The sequence below is a fragment of the Ceratotherium simum genome, chromosome X, assembly GCF_057802395.1.
Source record: "Ceratotherium simum simum isolate JZ-2026a chromosome X, ASM5780239v1, whole genome shotgun sequence".
In the NCBI taxonomy this organism is placed as follows: domain Eukaryota; kingdom Metazoa; phylum Chordata; class Mammalia; order Perissodactyla; family Rhinocerotidae; genus Ceratotherium; species Ceratotherium simum.
In genome coordinates, this window is record NC_141940.1 from 126,156,018 (window position 1) to 126,181,510 (window position 25,493).

The following is a 25,493-nucleotide window of genomic DNA, read 5'->3' on the forward strand; positions in this document are numbered from 1 at the left end:
TTAAGCAGAAACTTCAGTTTGACCAGATCTAGGAAAGGCTACCTAACACAGTTTATAGGGTCTTGGTTCCTAACCAGGGGTCATTGTGACACCCAAAAGAGACACTTGGACATGTCTGGTGACATTTTTGGCTGTCACTATGGCAGGGTGGGGTGGTATGCCTTCCATTCAGTGGGTAGAGCTTAAGTATGCTGCTAAACATCCTACAATGCACAGGACAGCCCCTAATAATAAATTATTCATCCCCAAGTGTCAATCAGGCCAAGGTTGAGAAATCCTGGTTAACGTATATTAACCTGTTCCCTTCACGTAGAATAAAGCTCCAATCCCCATAATAGCCTGCAGGTCCCTCCATGATATGCTTGTTTTCCTAGCCTGTCTGCAACTACTTTACCTCTCTGTTACTCTGTTCCAGCCACACTGGATTGCTTCTGACTCAGATGCTTGCCCATCCCTAAAGTGTGCTACTCCACAACCCTGCACGACTCCTCTCTCCTTCCACCTTCATATTCATTTTTTCCTCTTATACCCAGTCACCATGCACTAAAGAGTCAATTCCACAGTGTCATAATGTTTGAACTTTTGGTTTTGGCTGCATCCCCAGTGCCTAGAATTTGGTTAATGAATTAGTCAGTGTGTGTCTCAGGTGAATTTTTTTTTTTTGATTGGGCAAATTTGGGCAATGCTGCTGTATAATAAGGATATTTCTTGGTGAAAAGAAATACCAAAGTAGCTGCTAATAACCAGAACTGTAGCACTATGTTCAAGAGTCATTCCAATAAACTCAATGGAGTATGGCTGAAATACAAGGGGTTCTTGTCAGCACAGTCAGGTGGGCAAGGAAGCCAGGCTCTAGAAGGCAAGGGTGGGCTGAACCAGATGTTTTGAGAAGGAGGAAGAGCCAAGCAGCATGTCCTGCTTGACTAGTTGTACCTGAGACACGTGAAGAAAGGGAAAGAGAGCCAAGATGGGTTCAATAAGACGAACAAGACTGTTTTATGAAGAAGAAAGGAAGATATGCAAATTGGTATTTAGGGAAGACCCCCCGCCCCCTGGAAACAGATTATCATAAAATAGCGCTGCTTCTATTAAATAATTACCCACATTGTACATTTCAGCATATCTTCCAAGGGTGCCTCAGCAGTCTGACTCAGGAAAGGAACACCATTTTCCCACTAAATGGCATGGTGTTTGGAAACTCTCTGAGGTGGCAAACAGCCCAGACAAAGAACAGATAAACAGGAAATGTGAATAGAAGAGTCAATGCTGCACATTATCTCAAATTTTCTCACTAGAAATTCTTCCCCCTTGGAGCTTCCTTTCAGCCCGTGCTTGCCTTTGAGAATCCTTTAAACACGTCCATGTGGAGAGAAAAAGAAACATATTTTAAAAACCTGACCTATTGCTTGACCTTCCTAATCCTTCTGGCAACTTCTGGAAACATTTAGGCATGCAAATAGATATGGACAGGACTAGCTGTGATATCCTACAAATGTCAGAGAGGGGACCTTCCAGAAAGAAAGGTCCACTGTTTCTTTTGCTGTTTACCTTTGGTTTCTTGTTCCTGTGTTGGTGTTTTCCAGTTGGGTTCTGTTTGTTCTTTGTTTCAATTTCAGACTGTATATTTGTCTTACTAACTGATGGACCCACTATTCCTGTGGTGATATTTTAGTCAGTCAGCCTCTGGACATAGTCCTTTATCAAAACCTTTATTATCAATTAAATAGGAATTGCTTTTTTCATCACTCTCTTGAGTTTTACCTCTTGCCATGTTTGAAGCAAAAGCCCGTGTCGGCAACGCTGAATCATATGCCAGCCCTCCTCAGGTTGTATGCACTCAATGACAGGACAAGACTCAGCACTCTGCAGAATGACCTGATTTTTCTTGTTCTCTTACAGTAATACACTAGAAAATATATTACACTCCAATATACCATGAACTTGTCCAAGGATGCATTATGAAGAAAGTGTGTTCTATAAGATTCCTACTATCCAGGCTTGGTCTGTGTTCAATGAACATTGATTCAGCGCATGTGATGTGTCCACAACAGCCTAACCTCAACGTTTAGCAGGGAACAGACAGACTCAGTGCATGATCCAGGGAGGGATCTTCCAGAGAAAAGAGGCAGAATACAAACAAGCTAGCCAGTAGCTGCCATATGTATCACCTGTTTCTAAATCTAGGATGAAAAATCAATCAAGATGAGAACGTGCAGCGTACTGGCAGGGGAATCCGATTTCAGAGGGGGCACTGTATCTATAAGGAAGGGTTCTGAGCAAAGCTCCGATAATAGTTGGAAGAGTGACTTACATATGTATCTCCGGGAGGAACATGGTAGGAAGTAAGAACAGAAAAAACAAAGATGTTTTGAAAGGTCAATTTGGTTGTATCTATCAAAATTCTAACCGTGTGTTCACTTTGATGAGGCATTTCTATATATCAAAATTTTAAAATAAGTGACACATATAAAAATCATTCACTGGTTTGTTTACAATGTTGGGATACTTAAAAGATAAATTTAACAATCTGGTAGCTATGGCACATTCAAAATGGAAAAGGTAAGAAATTAAAACAGTATGTTAGAGCTCTATGAATTAAGGTATGAATAATTTCTAAAAAGATCACTATGTGAGAAAAACAGAAATACGATTCTCTTTATATTTTGTTTCTGATGTTATGACTGTGAAAATCAAAGACTGAAATCTAATATGTTACTAGGTCTGTGTGTTAATGAAAATGCGTGTTATGTATGATGTAGAATTTATACCAAGCTGTTGGGAGTACCTAATGTGGGTCAGGGGCAGAAAGGAGCCAGTTGGCATGGGAAATATTTTCATATGAACTCATATGCTCGTGTATGTACAGATGTCTTTGTCACATTTGGGGATTTAGGTTATGCTGACCCCATAAAATGAGTAGGACAGTCTTCCCTCCTCATCTCTTTCTGAAAACTTTGTCTAAGGTTTGTGGTCTTTGCATGTTTGAAAGAATTCACTAGTCAAATCCTCTGGACCTGCAACTTCTTGATGGAAAATTCTATGATGGCAGATTCAATTTTTTTAATAGATAGAACACTATGGAAATTTTTCGTTTCATCTTATGTCAATTTTGGTACCATATTTTCAAGAAATGTGGCCAATCATGCAAAGTGTTCAATTTATTGACATAATTTTGTTTCTATTATTCTCTTACAAATCCCTTCATTTCAGTAGGATTTGTGGTCATAATCCCTTTTTCCTTCACACACACACATATGCCCATATTTCGCAATGTTCAACTATTTATGCCAGGTCTCGCCTTTCAACATTTTTTAAGATATTCAGGTTATATTCATCTCCCACACTTTCTATTCGGTAGCCTATGTGTATATCCACCCACTCAATCCAGCATTTCCAGACACAATCTGATGACCAGATTCAGAACTCCGAATGCATACACTCTTTTATGCCAGAGGGAGAATTCAAACACTGCACTTGACATCTCCATTACTTCCAGCTAAAGCCATAGAAGTCTTCATTATTGATGCCATTGACATTTGCAAACTGTAGCCCATTTGGAGGCCATGTCTGTTTCAGTAACTAAAACATTATTTGTTCTGTTAAATATTGCTTAGCTTTACTTTATTTTCCCACTGTATGGACCATATCTCTGGATTTTGGCCCAAAGGTTGGAATAAAGTCTATATTCAGAGTGCTAGATGTCTTAGATGATAAACACCTCGTGTATCATAGATAGCTGATCAATATGCTCTACCTGCTACAGTGGGAATGGCCATTTTTTAGAACTCCTAGTATCTTCTGCTTTTGGAAGCACAATGCAATGGCACATGTTGTGTAGCTCTTGTGTTCTGTGTTTGCAGCTGCAGCTCCCTAACTGAATTCTCAATGGTATTGTTTCTCTAAGCACTCCACTCACGTTATAACACTGGGGGTTGACTATGTCTTAGATGCTGCCCCATCTTTGATTACTATTGGTCCTACAATAAGGAAATATCAGTTTTTCCACTCAACTTCACAGGTGATGGTGGTGTGATAGTACTGATTTTCCCTCAGTTTATGGCATTTTAGACTATCTCTGTGTAAATCCTACTGAGGTGCACACATGTTCCTTTCCCTGTGAGTATAAGATGCTTCCCAGGGACTTTTTTCTTGACCAGACTCCCTCATCCCATGACAGTAATATATCCATAACCCTCCCTTCCTCCCCATGCTGGTTTAGACCCTTTGTCCCTCTCCTCTTGACACAATGAGGGCTTCTCTATTTAATCTTGATCAGAATTCTCTCTGATAGGACATCAGTTCTATTAAATGCACATCTTCCTGGATAGCTGTATTTAAAGTGAATATTTGCTGTTGTTGTTTTAAATTAAGCAACTTTCTGCATAGACATAGATGTATGAAGTACATAGTAAATCAATTTATTTAAACACTGAGAAATCCAATAACATCATACAGGACAGGAATGGTGACTGGGAGAGATGAAACGGAAAGGCAAATATGTTCATGAAGTGAGAAGGGTGAAGTTAGACAGGAACAAGAAATGTTTTCTTCAGATTTTTGGTCTTGATTCCACAGAAGAGATGATAGGCCTGGTCCCCAATGACACGTTCTGTAGGTGAGGGAAACAGGAAAAAGGTTGAGTTGACTGTATGACAGCCTGAGAGGAGTGAGTCTCATGAAGTAGGATGTCGAGGATTGGAGGAGATTTCAGTTAACCCAGTGGACAAACTGTATGTGGAACTTAATGTTCTCCATCTCTATGGTATGAGAGGATCCATTTGGAATTTTCCCAGGATGGACACATGGTGGGAACGTTCATGGTTAGGACACATTCCAGGGGATTCATGATTCAGGATGCATTTCATGGGGAAGGCCTATTTAAAAATGATTTACAGGATCCATGATTCAGTTAGATTCCTCTTCTCTAATTCCAAAGGGTCTGTGTCTTCAAGACATTATATACACCCTGGAAGCTAAAGTTTTCTTTGATTTTCTGCTTCATTTCTTCTCAACAGACAAAAATAAGTCATGTTGGATCATAGATCAATTTCATTTTCTGAGGCTACGTCATTTTGGTTAGTTAAAGATCACACTTTAAGGAAACCATCTTCTGAAGGAGAATATAATTGAATGCATGTTTCAAGAGTGTGGTTGGAAGGCTTCCAATGTGACTGTCATGATTATGTAAAATTCACCTTGTGATTGCAGGAGTGGTGAGTTCTCTTTAAGCCCAATTCTCCTGGAGAGGTGACATGTGTGGACAACCACAATCTCAGGACTAAGTGGAAAACTAATTATTTTTCCAGTTATCCCCACCAATTTCTGGCAATTCTTGCTTCTTTCTAAATGTGTTTCACTTGCATGGTTCTTGCTTGATAAAGTTTTGTCACCAAAATAGCCTCAGCGTTAATCAACTCAACTAACCGGCAATTTAAGAGGGCTCAGAAGAAGCAAAATATCCTTATGTAACAGAAAAAATGTGCTCTGGTGACATAACAAGTTATCGGGACAAAAAGAGTTACTCAAAAAATTTGGCCCATTTGAAGTCACAACGTGTGGTTATAGAATAACCTGACATAACAGCCCTAATAATGGGTCAGTTTTACTTACAACATTTAGGAGATGTTCAAGTCCCTGTTTTCAGTAACGTGAAGGACAGTGGTCTGAGGATGAAAAAAAAGAAAACAGGAGAAAGAGTGCCAGTGGTCAGTACTATTTGTCAATATTTTTAAGCATTATTTTTTTCTTATATAAAAGATTTTATAAAAGATAATTTATGGAAGAGGAAATTTAAAATGAAACAATTTGTTTCCCAATAGTATATTTACATAACAGGTAAATGATGTATTCAGGAAAAAAATATAGTCACATTACCAACTGTGAGGAGATTCACAATATTGTCCTCTGGAATCCCCTTTTCTCTAGTCGCCTTCTTGAACTTCTCAATGTCGTTCCATTCAACGTAGTATCCTTTGCCTGAAAATCACCGTGCATAAAGCAGAAATTCGCCCATTAGAACTCCCAGGAATTTCTGGATCCATGAGTGAGAAAAATGAATGTGCAAATCAGTTCTTCATGTGGAATAATTTAACAGAGTCTCAGATAGTTAGCATTCACCATGTCACAGTGACAGCTGCCTGACCTAGGTCGATAGGAGGAATGAATTCCAGCCCAACTCTCCCACATCAGCAGGACTCCAAGGACACATCAGGAGCTCCATGAATTTTGAGCCCAAGGATCCAGAATAGCTCATCTGCTGCCTCTCTGTCAACTTCTTGGAACCCATACCTGACATTCTTGCCTTGTGCTGGACCCAAATAACCTGGAAACTTGATTCTCACCTCCAGAGATACTTTAGCCCTGCTGCACGTAGTAATGGGAGACAACATTTTCCTTTAGTAAACCACAGGTCTACCCATACATTTTCCAAATAGAAACCTATTATCCCCAACGCTAAAACACACCCTCCGTGCCCCTCTGTGGCTATTCTGGGGTTGAAATTCTCAATTTCATGAGGACAATGCATTGGAAGGGCTAAACATGATCAATGGAAGGACTAAACATGATGAAGGTTCATTCTAAAACCTTCAGGTTCAGGCTTAGGTTGTATTTGAAAAACTGTCATAAAAAGAAGGAATTGAGGTCAACTTCAATACAGACATGGCTTAAAATTAGGTGACACGTTAAGAAATTATTTCTAGTAAATCTCAGTTGTTATGGGAATTATTTTTAAAGGCCTGATGATCTGGTACCTCCCATCCCTACCAGCTCTTCTTTTCACCTTTCTTTGTAGATTATATTCCAGAGTCCTAAATGCAATGAACACAAAGACCTAGACCTTGTATACTTAGCAATGAATGATGTCAATACATACTGAGTTTCTTTTTTTTTTTTTTTAATTTTTTGTTTATTGCAGTAACATTGGTTTATGACATTGTAAAAATTTCAGGTGTACATCATTGTACATCTATTTCTGCATAGATTACATCATGTTCACCACCAAAATACTAATTACAACCCATCACCACACACATGTACCGAAATATCCCTTTCACCCTCCTCCCTCCCCGCTTCCCCTCTGGTAACCACCAATCCAATCTCTGTCCCTATGTGTTTGTTTACTACTCAGCCATAAGAAACGATGAAATCCAGCCATTTGTGACAACATGGATGGACATTGAGGGTATAATGCAAAGTGAAATAAGTCAGAGGGAGAAGGTCAAATACCGTATAATTTCCTTCATACTGAGTTTCTGAATAAACATACTGACAATGGAAATGTTCTATGACAGTGACGATGGAAATATGGTCAGGATGTGACACATACCAAGCAACGTTGTTATGTGAGTGACCTTGCCATTTGTGTCCACGTTGGTAAGGGATCCTACCAGAGCGTGGTCTGAGGCGTGAAGGATGTGGAGTTCAACTTTACCTGCATCTATGAGAGGGAGAGAAGACATATATGTATGTAGCCTTAGCTTCACTAATTTCTTGTTGATGAGCTTCATCAAGGCTTACTTAACATTGATAATAATAAACACTAAATTGATCTCTGTCTCACTCCAACAGTACAGCAAATGTTAACATGGATTTTTACAGCAGGAAAGTAGGGAAGGATTTGCCTTACTGCTATCATTTTATCCAACTAAACATTGCCCATGTTCTAGCCTTACTGAAATGTTTTCTAAAACGTGTTCTAATGGAGCCAACGTTGCTTTAAATAGCATGAGCCTGTTGTTATATGGCATATTATCAAACAAAGTTTAAAAATTCTTTGTATTTCCCTGATCCAAAAACTGAATTGGTTTCTCTTTAGGACTGAAATCAATTTATCATTGAAAACATTGTGTAACTCTGTACTGAGTACCTACTCTGTACCAGGCAACTTTCTAAACATTTCATACCAACTATTGCATTTCCTCTGCCCCTTGATCTAGGTGTATTACTTAACAAATTTATAGCTGTCACGTACTTAACAAAACATAATTTGGAATGAAATCAATTGTACTTGTGAGGATAAGTAGGCGGTGACAATCTAAACACTTAATTCAGATCCCACCTGGAGACCACACCTCCATCTCTCTGGATGTGCCCATCCACTCCGCCATGTTTATAGGGAAAAGAATAAGTGCCGATCTACTTTGCGTTATCAATGAACCCTCTAACATTCATTCTCTCTTCTAGCCGTAACATAGCACCTTGCTTGAATCGCTCATTGGGATTTGATTTAAAACTGTGCCAATTTGTGTTTCCACTGAAATATCATTAGTCTGCCATGCCAAAGATAAGCGGCAGCTGAAGCAACTTCAAAGTTTCATATATATTTGCAAAGGAGGGTTTTGCAGAAAGTCGCGCTAAATAGGTTTATAAAGGTAATGCAGGTTATGGAGACAACGAAAATAAATCTATGTTCTGAGCCTCACATTGCTGTGAAGGCCACTGCTGCTATTGTGCTTGTTATGGTTACATGATATTTTCTACAAAGCGGAAGCTGGGGAGATTGCAATTCCTCGTTCCCAAGAGGCCTGTACAATAAGGCCAGGTCACTTCCCTTCTCTCCCTCCTTAAATTGCCATATCAAATCCAAGTAAAAAGGACTACAAGAATGGAGAAAATTATAGGAAAGATGGTAGAAAACATTGATGATTCAGACAAAGGAACAAATAACATAGGGATAACCAAAATGAAAACACACTTTTCCAAAAAATTTGTTGATAATGTAAAAGGAGAGATAGTGATGAATGTATAGGACAAAATGTCAGGCATATGTTTAACTTATTTGTGTATTCATGGCATAGCCACTCTGCTAGTTCTTACGTTAGGCAAAGGTTGAAACCACAGATTTACTACATTTAAATTTTCATCAAATATTAAGGCACTGGGCCATTCAAAATTCGTAATGTTGTTTGGGGTCATTAAAAAGAACTTAGAAGGGCCAGCCCTGTGGTGTAGTGGTGAAGTTGGCACGCTCTGCTTTGGCGGCCTGAGGTTTGCCCATTTGGATACCAGGCATGGACCTAGTCACCGCTCATCAAGCCATGCTGAGGAGGCATCCCACATAGATGAGGTACAACTCTACAACTATGATACACCACTGTGTACTGGGGCTTTGGGGAGAAAAAGGAAAAAAGAGAAAGATGGGCAACAGATGTTAGCACAGAGCCAATCTTCCTCAACAAAAAGAAAAAAAGAACTTAGAGATATAAATCTTAACCAACATCTCCATTGCTTTTAAGAGAAGCTGTGGTTATGAAGAAATGTGCTTGGTGTTGAAATTACTGTGACTTGTTTGGGATTTAAGTAAAACAAACCATACCTTGAATGATTAAGATCTTTTAAGATTAGTTTTGAAAATGTTCTTTTAAAGCAAAATGACATTGATATTTAAACTCAAGAAAGACCATTAAGTGTTAGTTCCTAAGATCATTTTAAATTATCTCGAAACACTTGCACATACCTAAGAACTTTATGAGATAAAAGTTCTCAGCACATGCTGTCAGTCAGTCATTGAATAACACTCAAAATTGGAAGGAGTCATCCACATCCTATGATTTAACCCTTAGCATGTGACAAAATAAAGTGCTTGGAAAATTTAGGGACTTTGCCTGGTTACACTTCTAATTATTAGTAGACTAGAATTCAGATATATGGAGTTCTGAAAAGAATTTGAGGCCAAGGTTTCAACCCTTCAGTAAAATGCTCATACTTACAATCACTAGTGTAAACATTTTCTGCTATTTTTGTTGCCACGGAAGTTTTTTCTATGCATTGTCCATTGACCCTTAAAAAGAAAACATCTTGAAGTTGATCAAGAAAAATAATAAAAATTTGATCTATAATTAGGACTTTCTTTGTTTCACCCTCATCTGACCCTGCGTAAGCTATGATTCTAGTGCCTATAAACACTGACTTTCAAAAGAGAAGACATAAGTTGTCCAAGATCAAAGAACTCTAGGTGGTTAGAATGTCTTTGTTGACACACGGGGTCAGAGCAGCAGATCCAAAGACCAGCTGTGAGACAAAACAGGTCATGTTGAAAGCCAGGGAATATGGAGAAAGGCAGAATTTTAGAGAAGAAGGAGGAAAAATACAAGCCCTTACTTGAAATGTTTTCTCGAAACTGAGAGAAATAGCTATCAAGACAGACGTTAGTGCTTCTTGCAGCCCTGGCAAAGATCTCTTAGGTAATATAATAGACAAAAAAGCACAACAAATATGAGAAAAAAAAATATGAGTTGTATGAAATCAAAACAGAAACTTCTTATGTGAAAACACTTTAAAGAAAATTAAATAGCAACTCACAGGTATGTATTCAAACACTACACACACACAAGAGCAAACACACAAACACACGTGATGTGCAGATTTTATATATGGAAATTATATACACACAATATATATTATGATTACATGTATATGTCACATATACAACAAGTCTTTGTGCATCTCTGTGTGTATGTACATGACAATGAACATGTATTTGAAATATATGAAGAATGCATACAACACAAATGTTACAAGGGGAAATAACGCAATCAAAATTGAATAAATTATTGAATATTATTAAATATGCATAAATACTATGATGTATCAATTCCACTCCTACCCAAGAGAAATGAAAATACATGTCAACACAAAGACAGTACAGAGCTATTTACATGAAACTTATTGAAAATAACCACAATTTGGAAACAACATTGTCCAGCAACTGGAATACGTACGGTTTTCATATATGCAAAAAAGAACTTTCACTTGGCAATGAAAAAAGTGAATACTTGTATATGCAGCCACAGGGATGAACTTGTAAGGCATTATGCTGAGTGAGAGAAGCAGCGGAAAAAGATACATAGTTTATAATTCCATTGTATGAAGATCTAGAACAGGCGAGAAAAAGCAGATCAGTTGTTGTCTATTAATTCACAGTGGACATTTATGGCCAGGGAAAGAAAGGGAAGTTTCTGCTGTGATGGAAAAAGGTCTATATCCTGACTGTGGCAGTAGTGACACAAGGGCAAACCTACGTCAAAACTCATTGAACTACACCTTTCAAAACGGTGCATGTGATTCAATGGAAATACACTTCGATCAAGTCAACCTCAATAAGAATGGCCACAGGTAAAGTGAATTAAACATAGGACACAAAAATTGTAACTATGACAAATAAGATAATCCGATATTCTTTAAAAAGTTACTGAAAGCTGACAGGTGTCACTATTGGGATAAGATATGCACGTGTGTGTGTATAATTTGATTATCTGTAAACAATCAGTCGTATATTATATATGATATATAATCAATTATCTCTATTTTATCAAGCATAACCCTCTTATTCTTGTTTCTTAATATTTGATTCCTTCAAAATATGTGTCTGTATTTGCATGAGTGTTTGTAAGTGATGCGAGAGAGAGAGATTCTTGAATCCCACTTATGTCTTTGAAAATTAGGTCTTTGGAAATAGAGTTCATTCAATTTCTCCTAATAAATGATTTCTTATATCTGTGCTTTCTTTATTTTCATGGGAAAAATTGTACCCCTTTCACATTATTTCCACTTTCTTCCCATTCCCAACAGATTAATAACTTTCTCTCCTTACTTTCGGCCCACTTCTTGCAACTTTCTTCCAGCCAGTAAGTGTGCTCGGGTATTTATAAGTATGGAAATGTTTCCTTCAAATCTTCTGTTTCCTCCTCAAGTTGCTTCTCTGCAAATTTCCTCTGTCTTCATAATACCCATCTTTTTGAAATCTTAAGCTATCCTTACCTCTCAATGTGATTATATTTGGATTTAAAAGACAGCACAAAGTAAAAATTAACATTTTAATTTCTACCTGCAATATAAATATGCATTTTAATCTTATGGGGAAGAGATCTCTTATTAGCATGTGATGCTTTTGGACACCCTACATTTCACTGATATAAATAATTTCTCCTCCTTCATTTCTTTACCCTAGGAATCTTCTACTTAAACTTAAATGGTAGTATTTAAACAACTGTTGTTTCTGGGAAATATCATCAACATAAGTGACTACATATGGTATTACTAATTAGCAATAATTTCAAATATGTGTCTGTGAGAGAGAGAGATATTGATCTGTAATTCCTAAAATATTTTCTTTTGGCTTAAGGCCATTTCTCTGGATCTATATGGTCAAGTTGAAACCTCAGACTGAGATTTGAGAATCAAAGCCTTGTTTCTTCCATATTTCCTGAGTTCATAGGGAAAGCACAATCAGAAAGAAGGAGACTTTCACTGCTTCTGCATACTTCAGTACATACCCATTTCTAGTGGGGAAAGTTAAAACTAATACTTTCACATTTAAGATTCCTCAGAATTCACTCCGATTTTCTTTCTCAATCTCAACTTGTACAATCACCTCCATATATCTTTTACACAGTTCCCCAGCCCTATTCATTATTTCCTGAACACATTTTTTTTAATAACTGGATGTCTCTGATTATGCCAATATTTCTCCCTTTTCCTACTTCTTTGTCTGAGAAGCCCATTCCACCATTCCACCTTCAAAAGCATGCTATACATGTCATGTCCCTTGTGTAACTGTTTAGATTCCTGCATTGCCATCATTTTTCATTTTTTCGTGTTCTCTTTCCACCTCATCCATACCGTTATTATAGAATTTCATACACAGTATTGTTATTAGTTTAAAATCAGTATCCCTGACACTATTTTGACCAATAAAGGCAAAAAATAAGAGACAATTTCTTCATTTTTTTTTGGATGAGGAAGATTGGTCGTGAGTTAACATCTGTTGCCAATCTTCCTCCTTTTTTCAGTTGTTCTTGCTTGAGGAAGATTAGCCCTGAGCTAACATCTGTGCCAATATGCCGCCACAGCATGGCTTGATGAGTGGTGTATAGGTCCGCGCCCTGGATCTGAACCAGTGAAACCCCGGGCCACCAAAGCGGAGTGCGCGAACTTAACCACTATGACACTGGGCCGGCCCCTTCATCTTTTTTTTATATTAGTGACTTTTATAAAAATTTAAAAATACATGTATTTATGTAAAATATACCTAATTACAAGAATACATAAAAACAAAAAAAAGAAACTCAGTAGAAACATTAGAATAGTTACCCTAATTGGGAAGAATGATGGTTGTGGAGTTTGAAAGAAAATAGTATGAAAATTGCATAAAATAAAAATGAATTTATAATGGAGCAAACCATATTGGAGATAATAGTTGAATATTTGAAAAACAAATGCCATAAATTACCTTAACCATAAAATTCCTAGAAGAAAACATAGGTAAGAAGCTCCTTGACATCAGGCTTAGCAATATTTTTTGGATCTGTGTCTTCAGGCAAAGGCAATAGAAGAAAAAAAATAAACAAATGAGACTACATCCAACTAAAAACCTTTTGCACAGAGAAGGAAAACATCAGTAGAACAAAAGGGCGACCTATGGAATGGGAAAAGATATTTGCAAATGATATATTTAATAAGGGGTTAATACCCAAAATATGTAAAGATCGTTTACAACTCAGCACCAAGAATCAGACAATCCAATTAAAAACTGGGCAGAAGGCCCGAATAGACATTTTTCCAAAGAAGACATATAGATGGCCAAAACACACGTGAAAAGATGCACACCATCACTAACCTACAAGGAAACGTAAGTGCAAACCATAAGAAACTCATCGAAATCAATATCAAAAAAGTAAACAATCCAATTTGTTGCTTTGGGCAGGGGCCTTGAACACACATTTTTCCTAAAAAGACATACAGATGGCCAACAGACACATGAAAGGATGCTCAACGTCACTCATCCTCAGGGAAATGCAAATCAAAAGCACATTCTCACACCTGTCAGAATGGCTGTTAGCAAAAAGACAACAAATAATAAGTGTTGGTGAGGCTGTAGAGAAAAGGGAACCCTCGTGCACTCTTGGTGGGAATGTAAACTGGTACAGCCACTAGGGAATACAGTATGGAAGTTTCTCAAAAAATTAAAGAGAGAACTACCAAATGATCCAGCAGTTCCACTTCTGGGTATTTATCTGAAGAAAATGAAAACACCAGTTTGAAAATATATATGCACCCGTTTGTTCATGGCAGCATTATTTACAATAACCAAGATGTGGAAACAACCCAAGTGTCCACGTGTAGATCAGTGGATAAAGAAGATGTGGTATATATATGCAGTGGAATATTAGTCAATCATAAGAAAGAATGAAACGCTGTCATTTGTAACAATATGGATGGATCTAGAGGGTATTATGCTAAGTGAAATTAGTCATTTGAGGTCTTCATAAAATGCCTGTAATATTATGAGCAATCCATAAATAATCTTTGAAGCAACGAAGGCTTTTAATTTAGTAAAGATTGCAATTTACTATGAGTAAGATCTTCAAGGTAGAGATCATTTTGTGTTCTACACCTGCTCACACTCTTTGGGATCACAGTTCCCCTAAATCCCCTAAGTGAACGACCTTTTTCAAATTCTCCGTGAAAGATTCAAGCTTAAGGTAGGAACTATAGGGTTTGAGGAGTCTATGCCCTCTTGGCTGCTTTTGTCCTCTTTTTTTTAATGAGATGATTTCAATGGAGTTTCTGTGACTCTTTGCCCGCCAAGCAATGCTCCAGGACATTCTCTAGAGGATGGTAGTAGAACTGACACGACCCCTCCAAAGACCCTTCTAAGCACAGAGCTCAGAGAGCCACGCTCTTGAACATAATCCAGATATTTCAACACAAACATGGAATTCAGACAGACCCTCTCTCACGGTCAAGCATTTATATTTATATTTTTTTGTTCTGTGTTATTTTTACTTACACGACAAAAAACTTGAAGGTGATTTTGTTATATGCATTCTCAAAATCAATTCTACGGAGAAAAGCCTTGAATGGCGCGTTGTCACTCATCTTCGCTCTGTCACTGGATGCCATATAAATGGATTTCCACTCTCCTGAAACCTAAAAGCAAAGTTCCCATTATAAATTTTAGTTATTCTTTCTTTTAATTTTCTCTGACATCATCCATCATGAGTTTTCCTTCCATTTTACATCAGCACAAAACTATCTATCTCTACTAAACGAAGCAGGATTTATAAAACAATGTGAAAACCCAAGTCAATGGTAAAAAAGAAAGGGGGATATTTGCGAAATAGATGAAGGTCTGTTTTCAAAGCAGAACTCCAACCCAACGGTTCTCTGCCTGGTTCTTCTTGCCTTATACAAGTACACTACAAAAGCATGAATATCTAATTAATAAATAATATAGACAGTACAGAGACAATATACGACCAGTACTGTAGAAATGTGTCAAGAGCCAATTAAAAGCGTGATTCTGGGTTGGAGGTAGGCTTAGGTGCATAGAAATTTGAATACACATCTAACAACCCAAAAGGGACACACACACACACACACACCACCAAGACCTCCTCCCAGATCAGCCGACCCCTCGTACCAGTGCTGGGATCCACTTTGACTGGGCAGCACAAACGAGACCAAGTACAAGGCTCACCGGCAGAATCTTCATCTCGCTGGCCCTTGTCTCTCCTCTGGAGAAGCTGAGAGCGTGCTGGTTGTTGGAGAGAATTTGAGTATGTGTCACTTTGTATAGTATTGGTCAGTTGGCACAACAAGTAATGAACCAATGGTTATTAATCTTAAGATCTTGGTTACATATGACTCATAAAGTCTTGGTTGGCAATGATGAAATTGATGGCATTCTATTATTTTAATAATGGGATTAGCTTTAAGAGAAGCTTGAGTTGAGCTGGACATTTGATCTTAGAATAAGCGAGAGATCACAAGATATCTGAGGTATTTCAAGGACGGTAATATTTATTCTCTTATATCCTGAGTTCCAAAATGGGATAAGCAGTCCAAGACATGTATCCCCAACTCCTGTATGATTTCTTTAACATTTTGGAGGTATATTTAAACTTAGTTTCTAAAACTAAAGATGTTGCTGTCTGGTTTAACAATATTAAAATGTGACACCTATGCCATGAATCAGTTATCAAGACGTTCCTCAGAGGAGTCTATATTTAAGATTAATGAAATATTTTCAACAAGAACAAATTCTTGTCTATTACCCTACCAAAGAATCCATCCCAAATCTGTCTCTATAATTTCATTTTGCCATGAGTGTACAGCCTAATCTTACTAAAATTTGTGAGCTTTCTGCCTTGTGTATGGCTGCTGATATTGATCTCTGTGTTATTTCAAGCCATCCTTCTGAACTGTCCACACAGTAGCCAATCTAGTTTAGAGAAACCAATCTCTAAATAAGACTGAGTCAGACAATTTGCTATCAGGTTGACACCAGCCCTAACTATGGTGATCATAATAATAATGAGAAATTAATGGGTGGATAACGAATAAGAAAATAAAAACACGGAAATTGACTGAACCTCTGTATCTGAATTGAGTTTTGTAACTCTATAGCTGAACTGAAAGATGATTTCTTTTAAAATCTTAGTTGAGGTATAAATGATAGACAACAAAACTTCAGCTATTTCAAGTGTACAATTGATCTGCTTTGACAGGTGAACACAGCTGTGAAACCTCCCCAGTAACTATGATGAACATGTCCCTCAGCTTCAAAATTATCCCTAAGCTCCTTGGTAATCCCTCCTCCTGTCCATCTCAACCATCCCTATCCTGTCCTAAGAAAGCGCTCTTCAGTTTCTGAAACAGATTAGTTGATATTCTCTAGAATTTTACAAAAATTAACTCTTAGTGTATATACGTCTGTGTGTGTGTGTGTGTGTCTGTGTGTGTGTGTGTGTGTGTGTGTGTTTTCTGGCTTCTTTCACTTGGCGTAATTATTTTGATATTTATCTATACTACAGCTTGTAGAGTACATTTCCATTTACCACTGAGTAGTAGTATCTAGATGTATCAGTTTTGTCCACTCGAATACGAATGGATGCATATCATAGGCCTGTGCTGTCCTATCTCTTGTGTAGATATTTATGAGTGGAATTGCTGCCTCAAAGTGCCCATACAATTTTAGATCAACCATTCAGGATCCTGGTTACTTCAAATTTTCCCCAATACTTGGTGTGGTCAGTCATTTTCATTTTAGGCATTATGATATGTATGTCATGGTATCTGGTTGCAGTTTTAATTTACATTTCTTAAATGAGTAAAGATGTTCCACATCTTTTGTAAGTGCTTATTTGCCATGTGTATATTTTCTTTGGTAAGTGTCTCTCCAAATCATTTGTTCAATGTTGATTGGGCTGTTTGTTTTCTTATTATTGAATTTGGAAATGTCTTTATATATTCTGGATACAAGTCCTAATTCAGATAGAAGATTTGCAAATATTTTCTCCCAGTCTGTGGCCTCTCTTTGCATTCCTATAATAGTGTCCTTCAAAGACCCAAATATCTTTACTTTAATAAAGGTCAGGTTATTTATTGATTGTTTGCACTCAAGGATCATGCTTTGAAGTCTTATTTAAGAAATAATGGCATAACCCAAGGCCACAGAGTTTACTCCTCTTTCTTCTTCCAAGTGCGTGTAGCTTTATATCTTACGTATAGTCTATGAGTCACTTTTCTTTCTATTGAGGTAACATTGGTTTATAACATTATATGAAGTTCAGATGTCCATCATTATATTTCGATTTCTGTGTAGACTACTATCATGTTCACCACCCAAAGACTAGCTACCCCCCATCACCGCACACAAATGTCCTGTCACCCTTTTGCCCTCCATCCTCCCCCTTCCCCTCTGGTGACCACCAATCCAAAATCTGTGTCTACGTGTTTGGTTGTTGTTGTTGTTTTTATGTTCTATTTATGAGTGAGTTGATACCGTATTTGACTTCCCCTCTGACTAATCTCACTTATCATAATACTCTCAAGGTCCATCCACGTTTTGCCAATGGCAAGATTTCAATTTTTAATAGCTCTTTTATATGTTCTTGGCTCCCTTCTCAAAAGTTATCTGTCCATACATGTGTGGGTTTATTTCTGGGCTTTTGTTTCTGTTCCATTGATCTGTATATCTCATTTCTGCCAGTACCATGCTGTTTTGATTATTATGGGTTTGTAGTATATTTTGAAATCAGGGATACCTCTATCTTTGTTCTTTTCTCTCATTATTCCTTTGGCTATTGATGGTCTTTTGTTACTCCATATAAATTTTAGGATTCTTTGTTCTGTTTCTGTGAAAAATGTCATTGGAACTTTGATAGTGATTGCATTGAATCTGTAGATTGCTTTATGTAATATGGACATTTTAACTATGTTAATTCTTCCAATCTGAGAGCAAGGGATATCTGTCCATTTCTTTGTGTCTTCTTCAATTTCTTTCCACAATGTTTTCCAGTTTTCAGTGTACAGATCTTTCACCTCTTTGGTTAAATTTATTCCTAGTTATTTTATGCTTTTTCTTGTGATTATAAATCGGATTGTATTCTTAATTTCTCTTTCTGCTACTTCATTGTTTTTGTATAGAAACACAACATGTTGATTTTGTATCCTGCAACTTTGCTGTATTCATTTACTATTTCTAGAAGTTTTTTGCTGGATTCTCTAGGGTTTTCTATATATCAAATCTTGTCATCTGCAAATAGTGACAGTTATACTTCTTTCTTTCCAATTTGGATCCCTGTATTTCTTTTTCTCGCCTGAGTGCTCTGGCTAGGACTTCCACTACTATGGTAAAGTATGTGGCAAAAGTGGATATCTATGTCTGCTTCCTGTTCTTAAAGGAATGGCTTTCAGTTTTTCACCATTGAGTAGGCTACTAGCTGTGAGTTTGTCATACATGGCCTTTATTATGTTGAGGAACTTTCCTTCTACACCCATTTTATTCAGAGATTTTATCATAGATGGATGCTGTATCTTGTGGAATTTTTTCTCTGCATCTATTTAGATGATTATGTGATTTTTATTCTTCATTCTGTTAATGTGGTGTATCATGTTGATTGATTTGTAGATGTTGAGTCATCCCCGAGTCGCTGGAATAAATCACACATGATCATGGTGTATGATCTTTTTAATATATTTTGGTATTCGATTTGCTAGCATTTTGGTGAAGATTTTTGCATCACTGTTCATCTGTGATGCTGGCCTGTAATTTTCCTTTTTTTGTTTTGTCCTTGTCTGGTTTTGGTATCAGGATAATGTTGGCCTCATAGAACAAGTTGAGGAGTTTCTCCTCCTCTTCAATCTTTTGGAAGAGTTTGAGAAGGATAGGTATTAAGTCTTCTGTGAATGTTTGGTAGAACTCACCAGGAAAGCTGTCTAGTCCTGGAGTTTTGATTTTTTGGAGGTGTTCGGTTATTGTTTCGATCTCCTTACTGGTGATTGGTCTATTCAAATTCTCTATTTCTTCTTGATTCAGTTTTTTAAGGTTGTATGAGTCTAAGAATTTATCCATTTCTTCTAGATTATCCAATTTCTTGGTGTATAGCTTTTCATAGTATTCTCTTATAATCCTTTGTATTTCTGAGATGTCAATTGTAATTTCTCCTCTTTTGTTTCTAATTTTATTCAGTTGAGCCTTCTCTCTTTTGTATTCTGAGTCTAGCTAAAGGTTTGCCAATTTTGTTTATATAGTCAAAGAACCATCTCTTAGTTTCATTGATTTTTTCCTATTATTTTTTTAGTCTCTATTTAATTTATTTCTGCTCTGAGTTTTATTCTTTCCTTCTTCCTACTGATTTGGGGCTTTGTTCTTTTTTCTAGTTCCTTTAGCTGCACTTTAGATTGTTTATTTGAGCTTTTTCTTCTTTCTTGAGGTAGGCCTATATTGCTGTAAACTTCCCTCTTAGTTCTGCTTTTGCTGTACCCCATAAATTTTGGCATGTCATGTTTTCATTTTCATTTGCCTCCAGGTAGGTTTTGATTTCTCCTTTGATTTCTTCATTGACTCAATAGTTGTTCAGTAGCATTTTGTTGGATCTCCTCATATTTATGGCTTTTCTAGTTTTGTTCTTATAGTTGATTTCTAGCTTCATACCATTGTGGTCAGAAAAGATGCTTGGTATTTTTTCAGTCTTCTTAAATGTATTGAGATGTTTTGCAGCCTAATATGTGATCTATCCTGGAGAATGTTTCATGTGCATTCAAAAAGAATGTGTATTCTGTGGTTTGGGGATAGAATGTTCTATATATATCTACTAAGTCCACTGATCTAAAGTGTCATTTCAGGCCAATATTTCCTTGTTGATCTTCTGTTTGGATGATCCATCCATTGATGTAAGTGGAGTGTTAAAATCCTCTACTATTGTTGTGTTACTGTCTATTTCTCCTTTTATGTCTGGTACTGATGGCTTTATATGTTTAGGTGCTCCTATGTTGTGTGCATAGATATTTACAAGTGTTTTATCCTCTTGTTGGATTGTTCCCTTTATCATTATGTAGAGCCCTTTTTTGCCTCTTGTTACAGTTTTTGTTTTAAAGTCTATTTTTTCTGATACAAGTATTGTTAACCCCAGCTTTCTTTTCACTGCCATTTGTATGGAGTATCTTTTTCCAGCCCTTCACTTTCAGTTTGTGAGTGTCTTTTCGTCTGAAATGTGTCTCTTGTATGCAGCATATGTATGAGACCTGTTATTTTGTCCCTTCAGCCACCCTATGTCTTTTGATTGAAGCATTTATCCATTGACATGTAAAGTAGATATTGATAAGTATGTACTTATTGCCATTCTGTGAGGTTTTTTTTAGGTATTTTAGTAGTTCTTCTCTGTTCCTTTCTTCTTCCCTTGCTCTCTTCCCTTGTGATTTGATGGCTTTCTTTTGTATTATGCTTGGGTTCCTTCCTCCTAAATTTGTGTATTTATTATAGGTTTCTGGTTTGTGATTACCATGTTGTTCATATACAATAATATATGTAAATAGCAATCTATATTAAGTTGATGGTCTGTTAAGTTTGACCTCAAACTAGAAGCTCTCCTCTTTTACGTGCCTCCACCAATAGTTTCTGGTTTTGGTGTCATATTTAACCTCTTTTGTGTGTGTGTGTGTATCCCTTAACCTCTCGTCATGGAAATAATTTTAGTATTTTTATCTTTTGACCTTAATATTAGCTTCAAAGTTGGTTGATTTGCTACCTTTATTGTGTATTTGCCTTTACCAGTGATTTTTTTTCTTTGATAATTTTGTTATTCGTATTTGTGGCCTTTTCTTTTCCACTTAAACAAGTCTCTTTAACATTTCTTGTAAGGCTGGTGTCTTGGTGATAAACTCCTCTAATTTTTGCTTGTCTGGAAATCTCTTTACCTCTCCTTCTATTCTGAATGATAACCTTGCTGGGTAGAGTATTCTTGGCTGTAGGTATTTCCTTTAAGCACTTTAAATATATCATGCCACTCTCTTCTAGCCTCTAAGGTTTCTGCTGAGAAGTCAGCTGAGAGCCTTATGGGGTTTCCTTTGTATGAAACTTGTTGCCTGTCTCTTGCAACTTTTAGGATTCACTCTTTATCTTAATTCTTGACATTTTAATTATAACGTGTCTTGGTGTGGGCCTCTTTGGGTTCATCTTGTTTGGTGCTGTCTGTGCTCCCTGCACCTGGATGCTGTTTCTTTCTCAGGTTAGGGAAGTTTTCAGCTATTATTTCTTCAAATAGGTTCTCTGCCTCTTTGTCTCTTCTCCTTCTGGGACACCTACAATATGGATGTTAGTCTGCTTGATGTTGTCCCAGAGATCCCTTACACTGTCCTCATTTTTTTTAATTCTCTTTTCTTTCTTCTGTTCAACCTCGGTGATTTCCTCTAGTCTTTTGTCCAGCTCGCTGATCCATTCTTCTGTGTCATCTACTCCTCTGTTGATTCCCTCTAGTGAAATTTTCATTTCCAGTATCGTCTTCAGTTCTGATTGGTTCTTTTTTATATTTTCCAGTTCTTTGTGGAAGTTTTCACTGTGTTCATCTGTTCTTCTCCCAAGATCAGCGAGCTTCCTTAGGACTTTTAGTTTGTACTCTTTATCAGGTAGATTGTTTATCTCTGTTTCATTTAGTTCTTTTTCTGAGCTTTTGTCCCATTCCCTTACTCAGAATATATTCCTTTGCCTCCTCACTTTGCCCCTATCTCTCTGCTTATATCTGTGCATCTATGTTTCCCAATCTAGGAGATGTGGGTTTATGTAAGACATGTCTTTTGAGGCCCAGCAGTGTGCTTCCCTCCCGTCACCAGTTCCAAATGTTCCAGGAGTGTCCCCTGTGTGGGCTACATGTATCCTTCTGTTACGGCATGGTTTATCTTGCTGCAGGTGCCCAGTGAGGCTAGGCTGGCACCCTGGCTGGCAGGTTATAAGGCTCAGGCTCATGCAGCTGCTACTGTCATTTCAGTGACTTTATTGGGCAGGGTGAGCCCCAGCATGGCTGGCTGTGTCTAATATCACACACCTGCTGCTGTTTTGCTATTAGTGGGTCACGCCCTCAGCACGGTTTGTTGCTAGGCTCAGGGGCTCAGAATTGCTGTAGGCCTCTGGCCTGCAAGGCTGTCGTCAGCTCTCTCAGAAGTGCAGCTGGGTGGGGCCTGCCCCAGGTGAGGCAGCACACAATTGTTTCAGGAGTGGGGAGGTGGGGCTGATCCCCTATGTGACTGTTTGAGAAGGCCAGAAACCCAAGTCCGCTGTAGCCAACAAGCCCCACTGCCAGTAGACCCACACACCCCAACAATGCAGTCCTGCCCCATAGGCGTTCCCTGACCCACCGAAGCAGACCCACTCACCTGGCTGCAGAGGCCCCACACACTCCACCCACCAATGCGGTCCCACCCCTCATGCATGCCCTGCCCCACCAAGGAGGACCCACTTGCCCCACTGCAGAGATTCCACAAACTCTACCAATGCAAGCCTACCTCTTGTGTACAACCTGCCCCATGGAGGTGGACCCACTCACTCAGCTGCAGAGGTCCCACCCACCTCATCTTTGGGGGACCACAAATTGCTTGTGGGCTTGCTGGTGGGCTGGGCCACTCTCTAGGGCAGATAGCCATCTATGGCTGAGCTGGATTAAATCCGCACTCTAGTCGGCAGGGCAAACCCCTGCACTAACAGGCCAGGGGAAGAAATCCAATGGAGCCTGCCACGGCCTGTGTCAGCACACCTGTGCAAGATCACAATAATGCCTGCCACTACTGTCTAGGTCTCTGGGGACGCGGTCCCAGCCACATCCTGCCTCTCTGAAACACACTCAGAGCTTATCAAATAAGTCTCTTTTACCAAAGGACTATGCACTTCTTTCTGGTGATTTTGTGTTGGTTTCCAGAATGGGTCAATTTCTGGTCCTCCCTTTAAGAGCAGGCTTTTCTTTCTCTTACATTTGATAGCTTTTCTGGGGGATATGCCTCTTGGTTTTAACAGCCAGCAAAGCCAGGTATTATGACACTTCTCTTGCTTGTGCCAAATTTAAAGTCTGTGTGTTGTGGCTTAGCTCTCCCATTCAGATTGGCCCGTCCTCCAGGAAAAGCTTCTTACCTTAAGATTGCTCCTGGCTGTGAAGTGCCTGGGCTGGAGTGTGGCTCCTGTCTTCAGCAGAGGGGTATTTCTGTCTCTTCCACCTCAGTCAGTGAAATAAGTACCGCTCCTCAGAGGCGGACCCTCTCACCCCACTGCAGGGTCCCCACACGCTCCACCCACACGGGCTCACCCCTGGTGCACGCCCTGCCCGTGTGGACACATGCTGGCCTGCTCATGCTGCTGCAGAGGTCCCACACACTCTGCCAACGCAGGCCTGCAGGCCCACTGCTAGCACACGCACTGCCCCTGAGGACATGGACCCACATGCCCCTCTGCAGACGCCCCACACACCCCTCCCCTGTGGGTCCACACGTTGCCTGTGGGCTTGCTGGTGGGCAGGGCCGGTCCCTAGGGCCTGCTGCCTGCCCTGTGTGAGCTGGATTAAATCAGTGCTCTAGTGGGTGGGGCTGACTCCTGGGCTAACAGGCCAGGGGAATAACTCCAATGGCATCAGCCAGCATCTGTGTGAGCACACCTGTACTGGCTCACAAGAATGGCTGTCAACAGTGCCTAGTTCCCTGGGGAGGGGGTCCCAGCCATCCGCTGCCTCCCGAGATGTGCTCAGAGCTTATCAAAAAGTCTCTTTTACCAAAGGACTGTACACCTTTCTTTCTGGTGATTTTGTGTTGGTCTCCAGAATGGATGAATTTGTGCTGGGCGCTGTAAGAGCATGCTTTTCTTTCTCTTATGCTTGATAGCTTTCCTGGGGATATTACTCCTCTGTTTCAATACCCAGCAAAGCCAGGTATGATGACACTTGTCTCGGTTGTGCAGAGTTCAAAGGCTGCTTATTGTGGCATAGCTCTCCTGCTCAGATCCCACCCTCCTCCAGGAAAAGCTTCTTACCTTAAGATTGCTCTGGCCTTGAAGCCCCTGAGCTGGAATGTGGCTCCTTTCCTCAGCAGAAAGGCGTTTCTGTCTCTTTCACCTCAGCCAATGTTGTCCCATCTTGTGTGGCTTCTTTTCATCCAGTTTCCCATTCTCTTTCAGAGGTAATTGTTCCACAGGTACCTGTAAATGTGTTGTGTCCCCGGGAGGAGGTGAGCTCAGAGTCTTCCTAGGCTGCCATCTTCCCAGCACCCTCTCTCTGAATCTCTTTGATCTCTACTCTAGGGGGCAAAGTATGGGTTGAAGTTCCTTTTTCTTTTTTGCATATGGATATGCAAGATTTCCAGCAGGTTTTGTTGAAAAGACTATTCTTTTCCGCTGAATTTCCTTTGTACATTTATTGAAAATTCGTTGTCTATATATTCCTTGCCCTTCCCCGGGAGCAGGTGTGTTTTATTTGGTTTTATTTCACTTTCCCCATTCCCTTACACACATTTTGGGCTATATTAAACAAAAAACAGTTAGGGCATGAGGGTCATACGACTTCCTTTAGGAATAAGATGAAATAATGCTTAGGCTCCAAAGACCAACTGTTCATGCTAATGTCGCAGAATAACTACTCCTCCATTTTCTCTGGGTAACAGTTCAGACAAACTTCTTCAGTTTTTAGATTTCCTAAGAGACCCCAGGCAAGTCACCTACTCCTCTGAGGAGAAGATTATATCAGCAGATACCACTGATCACCTCCTTCACTGAAGCAAGCTCTTTCATCCTTTGTACTAACAGGACCTTCCTTGTAAATGCCCAATAACCTTTTGGAAAGAAAAGCATATGAAGAATTCACTTTCATTGTTCCATTTTCCTAACAGCTTTATGAGAAGCTCATCTTCAATCTATTATTTATCCATTGATTCAATCATTTCTCCAAGGAAGCAAGAAAGCGTGATAATAGTTCTCTAATTTTAGCAGTTTGAGAGGAAAAAACAAATTTCCTTCTCTCTCTGTACACCTCGCTATTTTAGAGGACATTGAATCAGCCAAAGAACCTCTTTTTTTTTTTTCATATTTCCATGTATTTTTACTTTCTTTCCCAGTAATTTATTAGATAGTTACCCTAAACATATATCTTATTCATAGTGTAAAAATGAACAAACAATGGTACTCTCATGGTTTCCAAGTCAGCTGAGTGAAAACACCCACCGTACTGACACAGGGCAAC

General features: G+C 38.8%; 1 protein-coding gene across 1 annotated transcript; it reads right to left on the reverse strand.

The window, feature by feature from the left end:
* Positions 1-4,402: 4,402 nt before the first annotated feature.
* Positions 4,403-14,930, reverse strand: LOC147912032 (odorant-binding protein-like). Its single transcript, XM_087427517.1, has 6 exons — positions 14,792-14,930; positions 9,711-9,781; positions 7,328-7,438; positions 5,875-5,976; positions 5,611-5,663; positions 4,403-4,609 (listed from the first exon to the last, which is right to left on the reverse strand). Exons 1-5 carry the CDS (start codon positions 14,902-14,904, stop codon positions 5,641-5,643), a joined length of 420 nt encoding a protein of 139 aa, XP_087283643.1. The 5' UTR covers positions 14,905-14,930; the 3' UTR covers positions 4,403-4,609; positions 5,611-5,640.
* Between the last annotated feature and the right edge of the window lie 10,563 nt (positions 14,931-25,493).

Coding starts and splice junctions, on each gene's coding strand:
- LOC147912032 (XM_087427517.1), bottom strand. CDS start 14,904: ATGGCATCCAGTGACAGAGCGAAGATGAGTGACAACGCGCCATTCAAG. Junction 7,439..9,710: donor AAATGTTTACACTAGTGATT/GTAAGTATGAGC, acceptor TCCCTCTCATAG/ATGCAGGTAAAGTTGAACTC. Junction 5,664..5,874: donor TGTGAATCTCCTCACAGTTG/GTAATGTGACTA, acceptor TTTCATCCTCAG/ACCACTGTCCTTCACGTTAC.